General features: G+C 36.9%; 1 protein-coding gene across 1 annotated transcript; it reads left to right on the forward strand.

The window, feature by feature from the left end:
- The first annotated feature begins 46 nt into the window (after nucleotides 1-46).
- Nucleotides 47-15,219, forward strand: LOC129257626 (NAD(P) transhydrogenase, mitochondrial-like). Its single transcript, XM_054895999.2, has 3 exons — nucleotides 47-178; nucleotides 9,457-12,638; nucleotides 13,124-15,219. Exons 2-3 carry the CDS (start codon nucleotides 9,462-9,464, stop codon nucleotides 13,136-13,138), a joined length of 3,192 nt encoding a protein of 1,063 aa, XP_054751974.2. The 5' UTR covers nucleotides 47-178; nucleotides 9,457-9,461; the 3' UTR covers nucleotides 13,139-15,219.
- The last annotated feature ends 1,871 nt before the right edge of the window (nucleotides 15,220-17,090 follow it).

Raw genomic sequence — 17,090 nt, forward strand, 5'->3', positions numbered from 1 at the left:
TCATAGCCGAGATATATGATCTGTGCGCGCGCTCGCGCGTCAACCTATACCCGGCATTTACGTTGGCTGTATGTGGGGAGTTCTATGGTCCCTACCCCTGCCAAATTAAGAAAATCAGCCTTCATTTTGATCCGGAGGCGTCACCAGTTTGACTTTTGATTGTCAAGGGTTTTGTGAGGTACGTATCCCAAATATTGTGTTGTTCTTTTCACTAAGACGAGAGTATTTTGGGGGGAAAATTGACACAAGTAATGAGACAGAGACAGAGTGACAACCTGGCGCAGGGGATCGGGAAGCGCGAAGAGGAGCTGCCGCTACATCATGCGACATGATGGAAGTCTACACTGCACTCTTGAGCAAGAATCTATACAGCTATGTTAGAGAGCAGCTTTCGGGAGTTCCGCCTGATTGTTAGGGTCTAGTTACCTCGGGCGAAGTTCGTGCAGGCTCCACTTCACTACTGCTACACTACGCTCCACCTACCCGAGGAAGGATTATCGATAAGTGGCATTATCGTGATCCAAGTCCCCGGTGACTCGGATCCACGGACAATTTTTCACAACGTAAAACATGTCCTACCTGTCTCTACCAACCTCGTAGTTGTGTGTTATACTTGTCTCTTTTCAGTCTCCACTTTATTGGCGTAATAAATCAGAATTTGCATCATTCTCTATTGCTTTAGTTCGTAAACTATTACTTTTCATATAAATAAATCAAGATTATATTTATCTTTTTATGTTTCTTGCAATATCAAATTTGCTTTATTTCGTCAACGTTTTTACTAAATAAATCAATAAGCCCTAACTTTATATCCTCTTCAGTCTCAATTGCTTTATTTCGTTGATTCCTTATTTACTAAATAAATCAGAATTGCATCTACTTCTTTTCAATCTCTATTGCTTTATTCCGTAAACTAGTACTTTTCATATAAATAAATCAGGATTATTCATCTTTTTTATGTTTCTCACAATATAAAATTTGCTTTATTTCGTCTACGTTTTTACTAAATAAATCAATAGGCCCTAGATCCCTCTTCAGTCTCCATTGCTTTATTTCGTTGATTCCTAATTTACTAAATAAATCAGGATTGCATCTACTTCTTTTTCAGTCCTTATAGCTTTATTTCGTCGTACTTTTTATGCTAAATAAATCTCTTTTCATATATATGTTTCTTATGATTTTGCTTTATTTCGTATATCACGTTTTTACTAAATAAATCAAATTGCATCTCCCTCTTAACAGTCTCCATTGCTTTATTTCGTTAGGTAAAAAGAATGTCTGCATAATTACTCCTCGTGATCCAAGTCCCCCCTCTAAAATAAAAAGGCAATTAACCCCGTTGATATTCATCTACCCCTCATTTCCCTCCTCTTCAAAACCACTCTGCCACTTTTAGACAGTTTCCTAGAGATGATAAATGAATATTTTCGATAATAAGAATCATTAAAATCAATGAAAATCACATTAAAAACACTATTTAACTGTCTAATTACTCCTCGTGATCCGAGTCCCCTTCCCGTGTTAAGACTGTCCAATTTCCCATAGGAGGGGACTTGGATAACGAGGAGTACTATTACTCGTGATCCAAGTCCCCTCTCCTAAAAATACAAAACGGCAATTAACCCGTTGATATTCATCTACCCCTCATTTCCCTCCTCTTCAAAACCACTCTGCCACTTTTAGACAGTTTCCTAGAGATGATTAATGAATATTTTCGATAATAAGAATCATTAAAATCAATGAAAATCACATTAAAAACACTATTTAACTGTCTAATTACTCCTCGTGATCCGAGTCCCCTTCCCGTGTTAAGACTGTCCAATTTCTCATAGGAGGGGACTTGGATAACGAGGAGTACTATTACTCGTGATCCAAGTCCCCTCTCCTAAAAATACAAAACGGCAATTAACCCGTTGATATTCATCTACCCCTCATTTCCCTCCTCTTCAAAACCACTCTGCCACTTTTAGACAGATTCCTAGAGATGATAAATGAATATTTTCGATAATAAGAATCATTAAAATCAATGAAAATCACATTAAAAACACTATTTAACTGTCTAATTACTCCTCGTGATCCGAGTCCCCTTCCCGTGTTAAGACTGTCCAAATTCTCATAGGAGGGGACTTGGATAACGAGGAGTACTATTACTCGTGATCCAAGTCCCCTCTCCTAAAAATACAAAACGGCAATTAACCCGTTGATATTCATCTACCCCTCATTTCCCTCCTCTTCAAAACCACTCTGCCACTTTTAGACAGTTTCCTAGAGATGATAAATGAATATTTTTGATAATAAGAATCATTAAAATCAATGAAAATCACATTAAAAACACTATTTAACTGTATTATTACTCCTCGTGATCCGAGTCCCCTTCCCGTGTTAAGACTGTCCAATTTCTCATAGGAGGGGACTTGGATAACGAGGAGTACTATTACTCGTGATCCAAGTCCCCTCTCCTAAAAATACAAAACGGCAATTAACCCGTTGATATTCATCTACCCCTCATTTCCCTCCTCTTCAAAACCACTCTGCCACTTTTAGACAGTTTCCTAGAGATGATTAATGAATATTTTCGATAATAAGAATCATTAAAATCAATGAAAATCACATTAAAAACACTATTTAACTGTCTAATTACTCCTCGTGATCCGAGTCCCCTTCCCGTGTTAAGACTGTCCAATTTCTCATAGGAGGGGACTTGGATAACGAGGAGTACTATTACTCGTTATCCGAGTCCCCTCCTATGGGAAATTGGCAGTCTCAACACGGGAAGGGGACTCGGATCACGAGGAGTAATTAGACAGTTAAATAGTGTTTTTAATGTGATTAATTTTGTTTTATTTAGTGTTTTTGATCATTGTTTCATCAACTTGGAAGAATATACAGCCACAGGAGAGAAAAGAAAAAGACTATTATTGTCGTTTGAAAAAGTGTCCGAGTCATTTGTTATTGTGTCAATGGGAAAACGTGTGGTGGAAGGAAGTCCCCGTTCAGTGAGAAGTTTCGCACCGTTTCGCACCGCGAACAATAGATTTCTTTTGAAAATCTGCCAACCGTGGATTCCATTGAAAGTTTGCTGATATTTGAGGTCTGTCTCAAGTTTGTCCCCAGTGACTTGGATGACGATAAGGCCTCGATAAGTCAGATTTTCAAACTTTTTTTGAGGAGTTTATTATAAATTAATAAAATATAAACTCCTCAAAAAAAGTTTGGAAATCTGACTTTGATAGAAAATCCCTCCTTGGTTTTAGTAAATATAAATGTGTAATTAATAACAATGAATAGATCATTTCATTTTCTTTAAAATGATACCCTACATGATATGGTTATGGTTCTCATGGAGGTGCAGTGCCTTGAAATGTGGGGCAAGGTCAAAATTCAAAAGTTGCAAAATGACACAATATTGAAAGTCACTGTTTTTTCCATGGTGATGAGTGAGTTTCTCAGCGTTTTTTTTTTAACTTTGATCGATAATTCCTCATCGGTTTTAGTAAATATCAATGTGTAATTAATATCAATAAATAGATCATTTAATTCTCTTTAAAATGATACCCTACAGGATATGATTATGGTTCACATGGAGGTGCAGTGCCTTGAAATGTGGGGCAAGGTCAAAATTCAAAAGTTGAAAAATGACACAATATTGAAAATCACTGTTCTTTTTTCAGTGGTGATGAGTGAGTTTCTCAGCGGTTTCTTTAAATATTTTCATGCACCTTAACATCAACATTAACATGGAATCAAACACACCTCTGCACAAGCAAAAACATAACAAACAAACAAACATGCATGGGTATTTCAAACCTCGACTCAAAGTCTCAAACGATGTTATCTCACAGTACCATCACTACAGAAGCAGGGGCTTGATTTGAATGGATTTTCATCTCTATTGACACAGACAAAAGAATCATGTTCTGTATTGACCCATCATGACTATTTTCTGCTCGCTTTGCAGCTTTTCAATTCAGACCTCATCCAACACTTTTGAATCCTGCTCTTCGTGATGGCATGATCATATCAAGCATGGTATCATTTTAAAGTGAATTAAATGATCTTTTGAATGATATCAAATATGCATTGTATGAAATTGGGAGTTGGGAGAAATTCATGGCCAAACACAGATTTTCAAACTTTTTTTGAGGGGTTTATATATATATATATACAGGGCGCGACAAACCTGCTTGCCCGGGACAAGTGAAAATGACGTGCGGGCAAGCATTTCTCAAAGTCAATTGCCCGATCGGGCAAGTGGTTGTTTTGGAAATAAAATATCAGTAGACCCTCTAAATTTCAATATCTTTTGGATAATCACAACTATCTCATATTTTGTCAAACCAGTAAAAAAAACCAGTGGAAACTGATGTAAAATCAGCGCCAATTACCAATAATTTATCGGCAGGTACCTCGTTCGAAAAACCGTGCCATCGCATCTTACGTTCTATGTGTGCAATGACTGCGCATGCGCTACTATCTTGCGCAATTTGCTGATGCAAACCAAAAGTGGCTGAAATTTCACATTTTGCAAAAATCCATGAAATGGCCATCTATTTTCCATATTACCTTGAAATTGTTTTGATTTAGTTGGAAACTACCAAAAAAATGAAGAATATTCAGCTCTTTCTTGACTCTTTCTTGACTCAGATTTATGATGATGTTACGCTCAGTAAATGTTCTTTATTCTTGTGGTCCCACTTGTAGACTTTCATGGTGTTGACCAAGTGTAAAACGATCAACGATCGTTTTCTGTTTAAAAAAACCCATGAAAGTCTACATGCGGGACTACAATAAAAAAATATTGACCGAGTGTAACATCATAAAATAATGAAGAAAAGACAAGAGAGAGGTGAATATTCTTAATTGTCTTGATAGTTTCCAACTAATTTTTTTTTTTAATTCAAGGAAATATGGAAAATATATAGCCATTTCATGGATTTAAAGATGCAAAATGTGACATTTTAGCCACTCCACTTTTGATGATTTTTTTTTTTTACATCATAAAACAATCTTTTTCAGAGTCAATAAAGAGCTGAATATTTTTCACTGGCTTTCTTTATAGTTTCTTACTAGATCAAAACAATTCTAAGGAAATATGGCAAACAGATCACCATTTCCTGGATTTAAAATGCAAAATATGAAATTTTAGCAACTTTTGGTGAAGGTATTTTTCTAAACCTTAAAGGAGAATGAAACTCTTGGAGCAAGTTAGCTTTTGTGAAAGCAGAAAAATCAAAGAATGAGATCAACAAAAGTTTGAGTAAAATAGGACTAGCAATAGAAGAGTTATGAGCATTTGAATGTCGAGATCACTAATGCTATGGAGATCCTCCAATTGGCAATGCGACCAAGATCTATGATGTCACAGATGAACAACTCTCCCCTTTGGGACACTGAAAATATACCCCAAAACATTTCTTTTTTGCTCATTCTAATCATATGACAAACGATTCATCAATGATATAATGTTGTGAAACCTCTGTACTTGTCCTCTCATAAAGAGATCACCTCACCTTGTGATAGACTCTATAAAAGTGAGAATATAAGTGATATAAGTACTAAAGTAATGAGGGAGTTGTACGTGTGTGACATCACAGATCTTGGTCGCATTGCCAATGGGAGGAACTACATGGCATTAGTGATCTCAATATTAAAATACTCATAACTTTCTTATTATTCATTCAATCTTCCTCAAACTTTCAACAATATGTTTCTTTGATTTTTCTCTTTGATATGGATTCAGCTGGTTTCAAGGGTTTCATTCTTCTTTAAACGCCCATTTATAAATAGCGAAAAGTTTTTTTCAAAATAAACATAGTGACTCAGGCCTAAGTTGCTGAAAATAAACTTTTAAATGTGTGTTCTTGTATACTGTACAAGATTCTCAATCGTTATTTTGTATGACCTTTAAAAATCAGAGTAGTGCCTTCATAAAACAAATTGGGCAAGCAGTTTTTTCTATCGGGCAAGCAAATTTTTTCATCACTTGCCCAATGGCAAGTGACGTTAAAAAAAATGTGTATATATATATATATATATAAATATATATATATATATATATATATATATATATATATATATACATATTAAGAAAAAATAGGCCTATGACATGCAGAATAAAGATTTAATAAATCCATGAATTTAAAACATTTTATGATGCCGTATATGTTGGTCAGTTTGTTCCCCCTTTAATCCTCCTGGTTCAGAACTGACTGATTTACACTGACTTCATTGATACTTTTTGCAGCAATATCTTGGTTTCCTATGAACCATTTGCCATGAAATCAGACCTTGAATATTCATTTTTCATCATGCTCTCTCAATTAAGATTTGGTATTTGAATAAAATGCCGAAACTGAAAAAAAAAACCTTTATGTCAACAATAACATACTCTATTAAAATAACTTGATATTCATAAGGGCAATTGCCATGGGGTGAAAAAATAAATTCATATTTTGAAATTTGTCACCCACCTAATTTTGTTCAGTATACCTCTGGGCATACGGAACAGTATTTTTTTTCTCCAAAAATTCCACCAAGAATTGCAAATATTTAACTGTGAACTCACAACTTACAACTTTATTGAGAAAAACAGTAAAAATTTACCTAAAGAATTCATTTGAATTAAAAAATAATTAAAGAATGGTCAGCAGAACTTTGTTTAGTTGATTTTTAGAATGTATGGAACATTAGTTTTGAGTTGCCAAAGACAAAAATGTCTTCCAATCCCATGAGTGGGTAAAAAGCATGCCACCCCATTGCTTAAACCAATGTAACGAGAGTAACAAAAAAACTGAAGAAGTTTCTTAATATTCCCTTCCATTCAAAATTTGCCAATGGAAGTACTCTTCATACTCCTTGTACCTAAAATTGACATTGTACGTGTATGTGTGGTAATTTTGCTTAAATGTTGATGATAAGCCATATAAAATGGGCTATACAGTAATTCTTGAGAAAAGAGGTTAACAAAACTGATCCATTTTATGCCTAAAATGATTTTAATAGTTAATTACATCTAAATATACATTTTCAAGCAAATATGGTCAGGAGCATGGCAATGAATTATGTTAAATATGTAACGTGAGTAACACTAATTTTGGTAAATTTGTCAAAGATGTGAAATGTTTCAAAAATTCTGAGCATTTACATTTGTGAACCTCTATACCAGTTATAACAATCATAAACCCACTACTTGTTATTCCACCCAGTATGAGGACACTTTTTGAACAAATTCATGTTCTTAACTTATGTGGTCCAAAAATGTAACGTGAGTAACAAGAATTTGCTTGCCTATATTTTCTGGATAGAATTGTCGAATTAAATTTTGATAATATACCAAGGTGTATTAAGTTATCATAAACCTTGTACAGAAAAGAGAGATTGTCAAACCCCACAGTTAGCAAAATAGGGCAATTACAATATGTTAAGGTGCCTAAATTGTGTAACGTGAGTAACATGTTTCATTGAGAAATGTTATATTTTCAAGTTGATAAAAACAAATACTAATTGATCAGCATTGTCTGTATTAGACTTTGGTTTGGAATCCTCATGATGTATTTTGGGTAGCCTCCTTAATCACCTTTAGGCATCCAGTTTTGGTCCAAAGTTCTGGGCAATATTCATTCATAGCCGTGCCGTATTTTCTGGTGTATTAACCGCACCTTTTTCCGCCGGGGAAAACCTCGAAAATGGGGGGTGCGGTTTATACACGAACACAGAGAAATCCGACCTCAGAAACTTAATTGACTTGACAAAAATTTAGCATATATATAATGAATGTGTGACATGTTTGAAACGTGGACTTGTAAAAAGATTGAAATAAAACTCACTTTACATCATCTCTGTCTTTCTCTTATCATAATTTAATGATTTTTGTCGTGGCGTTCGCGGGACGGCCAATCCATGTTCGGTGAGCGCTCCTCGGTAGCGCCTGCTGGCATGGCTGGCCGGCGCTGGGCGCGCCGCAGCCTAGCGACGTACAGGGAAACTGAAGGCGGAGCGTCGCGCAGTACCGTAGACGTAGTTAAGATTTTACCCTCTTCTGTTTGACCAATCTGCTAGTGTAATTGACAGCTAATGTCATACCTCTAATACTGAACAGTAGGGCACTAAATTTTTAAGCTGCCTACTATCGCTTTTCCAAACCAAAAATAAGAAAAATCCCAGAAAGAAACAGAAATCTTGCTCGAGGCCTTTCTAATGTGCAGCTAACTAAACTTGAAGACTGTACGTGTTGAAGCGCCATCTACCGGTATTGATTGCTTTTGCAGCAATGGAGAACGTCGCCAATTAAGTCAAGGAAGCAATGATTTTAGGCCTTATCTGCAGTTGATAAGATTTATATTTTCTTCGTGCATTTTACATTGAATTTGAGTGACTTTTTAATTTGAAGTAAAATATTGATTTCATATGAACAACGTCGACTCAAATTGGATATAGAAATAATTGAGAACAATTATATTATTATTATTATTGCTAGCGTAAACTGGTATATGTAATAATTCGAGCATAAATAATATGTCATTTACATTTTTTATCACAAATGTAAGAGTGCATTGATGAAAATATCAATTTTGTAATGAATATGAGTTTTTGTTAAATTTGTTGTATATGGTACACGAAGTTGTTTGTCATGTGTCAGCTTGTGATTTATTTCATGAATTATGAATTGCGTGTCGATGTCGCCCTGTAATTTGTTTGCTGGTATGTATTTTCTTTTAAGAACTGAATTGCATATTGATTGGTGCCTGATCGTCCCTTCCCATCCCCCCCCCCCTGGCTGCTGCGACTCACGAGCAACGCGCATGCGCTCCCTCCATGTATGCTCAGAAAAAAAAAGTTTAAAGCCGACGTGACTGCTCGTCTCGCTCGGCCAACAGTCCGTTCTCAAATTATTTGGTCATGTGATGGTGTTGAGTTGCTTAAGTAAACACAATCCCAATTCGTCGTCAACAGGTAATAAGTCTGTTTTATGAGTATTTGTGCAAAATTCTTACGTCAGGACGAATCCCTTTGGACGTACCAGAGGCAGAGCTCGGGGCAGCCGGCAGCTGCCCGTAGACTCAGCACCACGCACAGGCATTATCGCTGTGTATTGCATGAGCGAGATAATTGCGTCAAAATTGTTGAAGTAAAAACACTTTGCATCGAACAAATAATATCTTTTCGTATATTTTATTGCTTCAGTATCACGGAGAATGCATGAAGATATTCCTCCAAATATATAGAATATTACACAGATTTCACTATTTCTGGTTTCCTCAATTTTTTTTTTTTTTTCCATGAGTCAAAAATTGGGGGTGCGGTTTATACACGGCCGCGGTTTATATACCGGAAAATACGGTACTCCTAATAAGGGAAAAAATTTCTTTCATGTGACATAGCGACAAATACAAAGTATTTCCCATCGTCAGAATCTTATTTAATTATTCACATATTTGTTTTGTCTTTTTTATGCAGGCATCATGTTTCGCTTAATGCAGTCTGCCTGTCGAGTAGACAGGGTGGCCCTTAAGAAGACCTACACAGTTTCCAAGTTACGCTTCCGAGGGCTCAAAACATCCTTCATAAGGAGGGCAGAGGCAGAGGCTCCACCAGGTGCAATTCCTTATGGCGAACTTAAGATCGGTATCCCAAAGGAAACTTTCCTCAATGAACGCAGGGTAGCGGCCGCCCCCATCGCAGTCAAGAATCTCGTCAAAGAAGGCTACAGTGTTGTCGTAGAAGACGGTGCAGGGTCCAAAGCTAACTTCAGAAATACAGATTACGAAGAAGCTGGGGCAAAAATAGTAAGCAGAGATGATGCTTTCAAGTCAGATCTCGTTTTGAAAGTCCGCGCTCCTAGTATGGAAGAGGTTGGTCTCCTCAAAGATCGCACAAATCTCATCAGTTTCATGTACCCAGCGCAAAATAAGGAGCTTCTGGACAAATTAGCGGAGAAGAAGGCTACAGTGTATGCCATGGATTGTGTTCCTAGGATAAGCAGAGCCCAGGTGTTTGATGCCCTAAGTTCAATGGCAAACATTGCAGGCTACAAAGCTGTTTTAGAAGCAGCTAATAACTTTGGCAGGTTCTTCACAGGTCAGATTACAGCTGCTGGAAAAATTCCTCCAGCAAAAGCTCTTGTCATTGGAGGAGGTGTAGCTGGACTATCGGCAATGGGCACAGCAAAGAATATGGGAGCTATTGTAAGAGGGTTTGATACAAGAGCAGCTGTCAAAGAGCAGGTACAGTCACTCGGAGCTGAGTTCTTGGAACTGAAGTATGAGGAATCCGGAGAAGGAGCTGGTGGGTATGCTAAGGAAATGTCTCCAGAGTTCATCAAGGCAGAAATGGAACTGTTTGCTAAACAATGTAAAGAAGTTGACATCGTTGTTACTACTGCCTTGATTCCAGGTAAACCTGCACCAAAGCTTATCTCTAAAGAGATGATTGAGTCAATGAAGGAGGGATCGGTTGTAGTGGACTTGGCTGCTGAAGCAGGAGGTAATATTGAAACCACAAAGCCAAATGAACTGTATGTTCATAACGGTGTTACCCACATTGGTTACACGGATCTACCCAGTCGCCTTCCAACCCAGTCTAGCACATTGTATGGTAACAATATCTCAAAGTTTCTGCTCTCACTTGGACCCAAAGGCTTCTACCACATTGACCTTGAAGATGAAGTTACCCGAGGCTCTATAATTTTGAAAGAAGGTCAGCTACTTTGGCCTCCCCCACCACCCAAAGAAGTAGCTGCTCCTCCACCACCCCCACCTAAGCCAGCAGCGGTTGAGGCCCCGCCCCCAAATCCCTTCGCAGAAACCCTTAAAAGTTCCCTGATGTACACAGTAGGATTGTCATCTTTGTATGGCTTTGGAGTTCTGTCTCCAAATGCCGCATTCAACACCATGCTCACCACCTTCTCTCTAGCTGGAATTGTTGGTTACCACACTGTCTGGGGAGTAACACCTGCACTCCATTCACCCTTGATGTCAGTGACAAATGCTATCTCTGGCATCACAGCCGTAGGGGGACTCGTTTGCATGAGTGGAGGTTATTATCCTGATTCCACACCTGCCACCCTTGCTGCCATTGCAGCTTTCATCTCATCTATCAACATCTTTGGAGGATTCCTTGTCACCAAAAGGATGTTGGATATGTTTCGCCGTCCAGATGATCCACCAGAATATAACTATCTATACCTTCTTCCCGGTGCAATTGGCATTGGATCATACTTGGGCGCTGAAATGACAGGTTATTCCATGCAGGAGATTGCTTACCTTGCAGGTTCTCTCTGCTGTGTTGGTGCGTTGAGTGGATTGTCTTCGCAAGCATCTTCCAGAGTTGGTAATTCTTTAGGTATGATTGGTGTATCAACAGGAATGATTGCCACCCTTGTTGGACTCAAGGCTTCTCCAGAGCTGTACACACAGATGGGTGCAGCAATTGGTGTTGGTGGCACCATTGGTTCCATCATTGCAAAGCGAATGGCAATTACTGACTTACCACAGCTTGTTGCTGCCTTCCACAGCTTTGTTGGTCTTGCCGCCGTTCTCACCTGTTTATCAACATACATGACAGAAGCTTCCCACTTTGCTGCAGATCCAGCAACAGCAGCAATGACCAAAGCTTTCCTCTTCCTGGGAACGTATATTGGTGGGGTTACTTTCACAGGTTCTCTTATTGCATATGGTAAGCTTCAAGGTGTGCTTAAATCTGAACCTCTCCTTCTCCCTGGACGAAATGCTCTCAACCTGGGACTCATGGCTGCAAATGTTGGTGCCATGGGTTACTACATGACAAATCCAGGGTATGCTATGGATATGAGCTGTTTGACTGCAACCAGTGTTCTCTCATCAGTTATGGGAGTCACTCTGACTGCAGCCATTGGTGGCGCAGACATGCCTGTTGTCATTACTGTTCTGAACAGTTACAGTGGCTGGGCTCTATGCGCAGAAGGCTTCATGCTGAACAACAACCTCATGACCATTGTTGGTGCCATGATTGGTTCTTCAGGAGCCATCCTATCATACATCATGTGTAAGGCTATGAATCGTTCTCTAACCAATGTCATCTTTGGTGGCTACGGAACCTTGACCACTGCTGGCGGCAAGCCAATGGAAATCACAGGCACCCACACTGAGGTCAATGTAGAAAACACGGTTGACATGATTGATGAAGCCCAAAATATCATCATTGTCCCAGGCTATGGTCTTTGTGTTGCAAAGGCCCAATACCCCATAGCTGAAATGGTGGAAGTGCTCAGCAAGCGTGGAAAGAATGTACGCTTTGGTATCCATCCTGTTGCTGGTCGCATGCCTGGTCAGCTGAATGTTCTCTTGGCTGAAGCTGGTGTACCTTATGATGTTGTACTTGAGATGGATGAAATTAATGATGACTTCCCGGAAAACGATCTGGTTCTCGTTATTGGAGCCAATGACACAGTCAATTCTGCTGCTGAAGAAGATCCCAACTCCATCATTGCTGGTATGCCAGTACTGAGGGTATGGCAGTCCAAGCAAGTGGTTGTCATGAAGAGATCTCTTGGAGTTGGTTATGCAGCCGTAGACAACCCAATCTTCTTCAAGCAAAACACCGGCATGTTGCTGGGAGATGCCAAGAAGACATGTGATGCTCTACTTGCAAGATTGAAGACGGTACATGAATCATGAGTAATGTAAAATTAATGTGCCTAGAGTGTCAAATTCTTACCTCAGTTTATAGGCTTGTGGTATCAAAATGAAATGAATTTATTCCAAAAAGTATATAAAATCATGACACTGATGATTCTTTACAAACTCTCTTAATGAAATATTTCTTAGCACTATAAATCATGGTTTAAAATTTGAATGAAAATGGATTTACATCTGATTTATATTAATGCTGAAAGGAAAACTATTTTATGGAAGTAATGAATGAATGTTTTAAGTGAATATAGCATTACTTAATTTCAACATCAAGCTAGTAAGCTTTTCAGATATGCAATCATGTGTATGATTCAGGTGATATAGTCAATTCACCATTATTAACTTTGCTGGCTCATCTCACATTTCCTACCCTTCAATAGATTACATAAAGATGTGATCTTCTCAAACTTGTTTGACCCATTTTTACGCCTCTCTTTCTTTTGAATGATATTCAGGTGGAAGATTATTAATGAATTAGACAAGAAGGAAAGTAAGTTTTCATCAGATAAAGCTCAGATGATGAAAGGATAGTGAGGGTCAGGCTATCAGTGAAAGATTCAAGTACAAGAGATTAGGGAGCAGTAAGGGACAATTGACAAGACTTACAAACTTTAGTAAGATCAAATCTACAGTCTCGTTGCTGTAATTTTACATATTTTATCTTACAGGCCAAGATCTATGAAAAGACATTTGTACAATGGAGAATGATATACCTTTTTTACATGTACATCATGAATATGAATAATCTAGATTGTTATTGACTATTGAATTTAAGTTTAATAACATCCCCTCAAAAACAGAGTTATGCTAATTAAACATTAGCTGCCGCCCTTTTAATCTTGTACCATGTGTTATCTTCTTCTTGTTTTGGGGGTAAACATGATTCTCCTTTAGCTTTCTAGAAAGTATTTATAGCTGAAAAATTTAATCATCAAATTTCAGTGATTTTGATAGGTAATGGGTTTCAGAGTAGGATTTTGAGAACCATTCTCATTTTTTTTTAAATTCCGTTCTTACATCCAATGTGAAATGATAATCATTGAGTACATTGATAGAAAATTAACTTTTTTGCTTGCCTGCCTGCACAGTTGGGCTTTTGTGTGCTTTCCTCCTTTGATTCATAGTTCAGGTCACAAGGTGATGGGATTCATGAAAGTACACAAATGTTTTAAATGTTATTATTGACAAAATGTGATATACTATGTTTAACTTGTTGTTTTTTCACAGGTCTGACATTGTGAAAGTACAGTGAAAAGCGTTCATCATGAAATACCAAATTGGTTACAACATTCTTTAGATGATAATTAAACCAATAAAATAAATTTATGTGGTGTAATTTATGAACCATCTTGCTCATCCCTTCAAACCTTTTGAATATATGCCTACTACTCCCGTCATAATTTAATAAGCAGAAAATAAAAATTGATTAAAACAAATACATGGCAATATGAATTGGTATTAAATCAATCTAAACCACTGAGTTATAAACATGTTCTATATTTTATAAGCTTGATGAAATGTTATTTAAACTTTAAAAGCACCTAAATGTCACAAAAAAACAACAAATATGGTTCTTTTCATTATACATCTACTTGTTTTCTTTGTAAAGTTTATTTTTCTGCAATATAACGAAATCCTATTTTCATTCTCAGTTTTGGAATTTTGATATTCCTCTTTACTGCCAAAGCTATATTTTATTGTCTCTTTTTTTTCATGCATATTATGTTAAAAGACATGTTTATATCTGTTTGTATGTTTTTGGAATGTAAGGACAAGAAAGCTCTATAGATTCCCAAGTTTGATTATTTATTTGATTTGCAGTGATCTGTATTGATTTTACACATGTTTTATTGACATATATATATATGCACTTGTGAAGAAACCAAGACGCATTGAATCATGACACATAAGGGTAAATAATTTACAATGTAGTTAGTTAGAAATACACTATAATTCTGTGTTTTTGTTACAACAGAAAAGTATGTATCACATTTAAAAAAATGATATGTCCAGATATTCAAATGTTTAGCTTTAAAGACAAATTGAACGGTTGAAAATCATTGTGATCACCAGTTATTTAACTGATTATCTTTATTTCCTTCTTTACTCTGGTGATTTATGTTGATCATTTCCCTTTTTTTTTATAATCTTTTGGTTCAAGCAAACAATGTCCTTTGACTTCCCTTTGGTCTGGGTGTTGCTGTTTGTGAAGCACGATTTCATATTTGTCAGGATGTACCCCCACAGACCTTGAATATACATATATTTTCCAGTGATTGAAGATACTCTTATTGCTACTTATTTTGGGGTCCTATTCCTAAGGACAATTTTGACAATTCCAAAGGAGAGAGTGAAGAGCTTGAATGACGTAAAATAATTGTAATAATAATGTCAGCTTTAAAACCCTGTGTAAGTGTCCTCTATTGGACCAATGTATATTTTCTTTGCTGGATCAGTGACAGAATCGCTCTGACATATCATCCAGAAGTGAAAACGTGAGTTTGGGTGCAGAGTGTCAGAATAAAGTGATATATGGAGATGAAAATGATAATCAACTTTCCTATTTGTTGTTTTATTGTACCTTGGTGCTTTCCTGACCAATATATTTTTTGAAGTGAAAAGGTTGTTACATTACAAACCCCCTTCTAGCTTGGAAGAGCAATGAAGTTATTGATTTTGAATGCTAATCAGGGTGTGTTTTTGAACTGGGGGAGTTGATTTGACACCCCCCCCCCAAAAAAAAAAAAAAAAGTCTTTTCAGCGTTAAGTTACATTAAGTAGGGTGACTCTGGATGTGAGAATATTGAACTCTTGTGACTTTCTGTATTTGCATTGTGTTGTAACATCTCTGCTCTGTTGGAAGCCAACATAGGTTTTATCTACATGAACATGTGTCCATTCAATGGAAAGTCCTCACTGGTGCCAAGTTGTCTTAAGTAGGAAATAAAAAAAGAGAAAAACAGTTTATTGCAGGTTTGGTGGAATATGAAAATTTGATGAATTTTTTATTTTGCAATGATTGGTTTGTGTTTTGCAAGCAGCTCCCTCTTGTGTCATCTAATGTAATTCATGAAATATGAAATCATAAATTTGATTATCATGTATGATTACGAAAATCAAATCATTTTGTAGAGTGTATATTGATGTATGGGAGCTGATTGCATGTGACAATAATTTTTGTCAGTGAAAACCCATAAACAACTTCATTAATATATTTCTCAATTGATTCTGCTTTTATTTAAAGCAACCTTTACACCAGTGTGGCCTTTCCACTTTAAAATACATTGGATGGTATTCTGATAGCCATGGTTTAGTTAGTCTGATTTAACTGAGACCACACATTTATGGAGTGCCAGTTTTCGACTTGTTATCCTGCTAAAAAAAAATTGCCAAAAAATTGAGTTGTTAAATAAATGGGAAGAAAAGGAAAATACAAAAATATAATGAATTTTAATTAATTGGGGCATTATAATTGCCACAAATATGGAAGAAATATTTTGAAGCCAGCATTCCTGAGAAGTGTGGTGTAAAATTCTAGTCTAGACTTGAAACCCCTTTTTACATCGGGGTTTACTCAATTTAGTAGGTCTGTGCTCAAATTATGGATTGTCAAATACATCAGATAATAGTGTGTAATGTCCTTTTACGTTGTTTTGGGCTCTCGTACATTGATGATGAAGAAACTTTTTGTATTATATATTTTTCTTTTGCAATATTTGTTGGTTTGATTGCCTCAAAAATGGTAATAAGCTTCACCATGGTAACCCATTTGACAATCCATAGTTTAATTACAGATTTAGATGACAATTCAATAATACAATTCAGTATAGGCCAAAGCGAGATATGAATGGGAGATATTAGCGAATGTGATTACTGTTGCTGTGATGTGAACCGAGAATGTGTGACCACAATGTATAGTGGAAACTTGGTCATTTCTGAGTGAACGGACGATGAGATTTTAAATGATATCCATGATTTAGTAAATGGAGCAAAGGTTACTTAAGCTGTTAAGTATGAGTTAAGTATTGTTGGGGAATCTGAAGTGGGAGGAAGGTATACCCCCCCCCCCTTATCAAAATACAAGAACTCTTGACAAAAAAAATGACTTCCCCCTTCTCCTATTCCTTCTTATTCTACTCCTCCATCTTCTGATGGTCCTTCCTCCTTCTTCTCCTTTCCTCTTCTTATTCTTCTTCTTTCTTCTTCACCTCTAGAGTGAGCTATTCTGTTTAAAGACTTTAAATCCCCGGGCTTTAAATATCACCTTTCAATTAAATTATGCACAAACTATTCTGTTCGTTGTGTCGGATTTACCTGTCGACAGACTTGCATGCTAGTGCCTTTAGGCTCTCCCCCTCCCAATTTTTTTTTTTTTAATCGACTTTTTCCAGTGCGGTCAATCGGAAAATATGGAGACTTTGT

This window comes from Lytechinus pictus, chromosome 3 (assembly GCF_037042905.1).
Source record: "Lytechinus pictus isolate F3 Inbred chromosome 3, Lp3.0, whole genome shotgun sequence".
Taxonomy (NCBI): domain Eukaryota; kingdom Metazoa; phylum Echinodermata; class Echinoidea; order Temnopleuroida; family Toxopneustidae; genus Lytechinus; species Lytechinus pictus.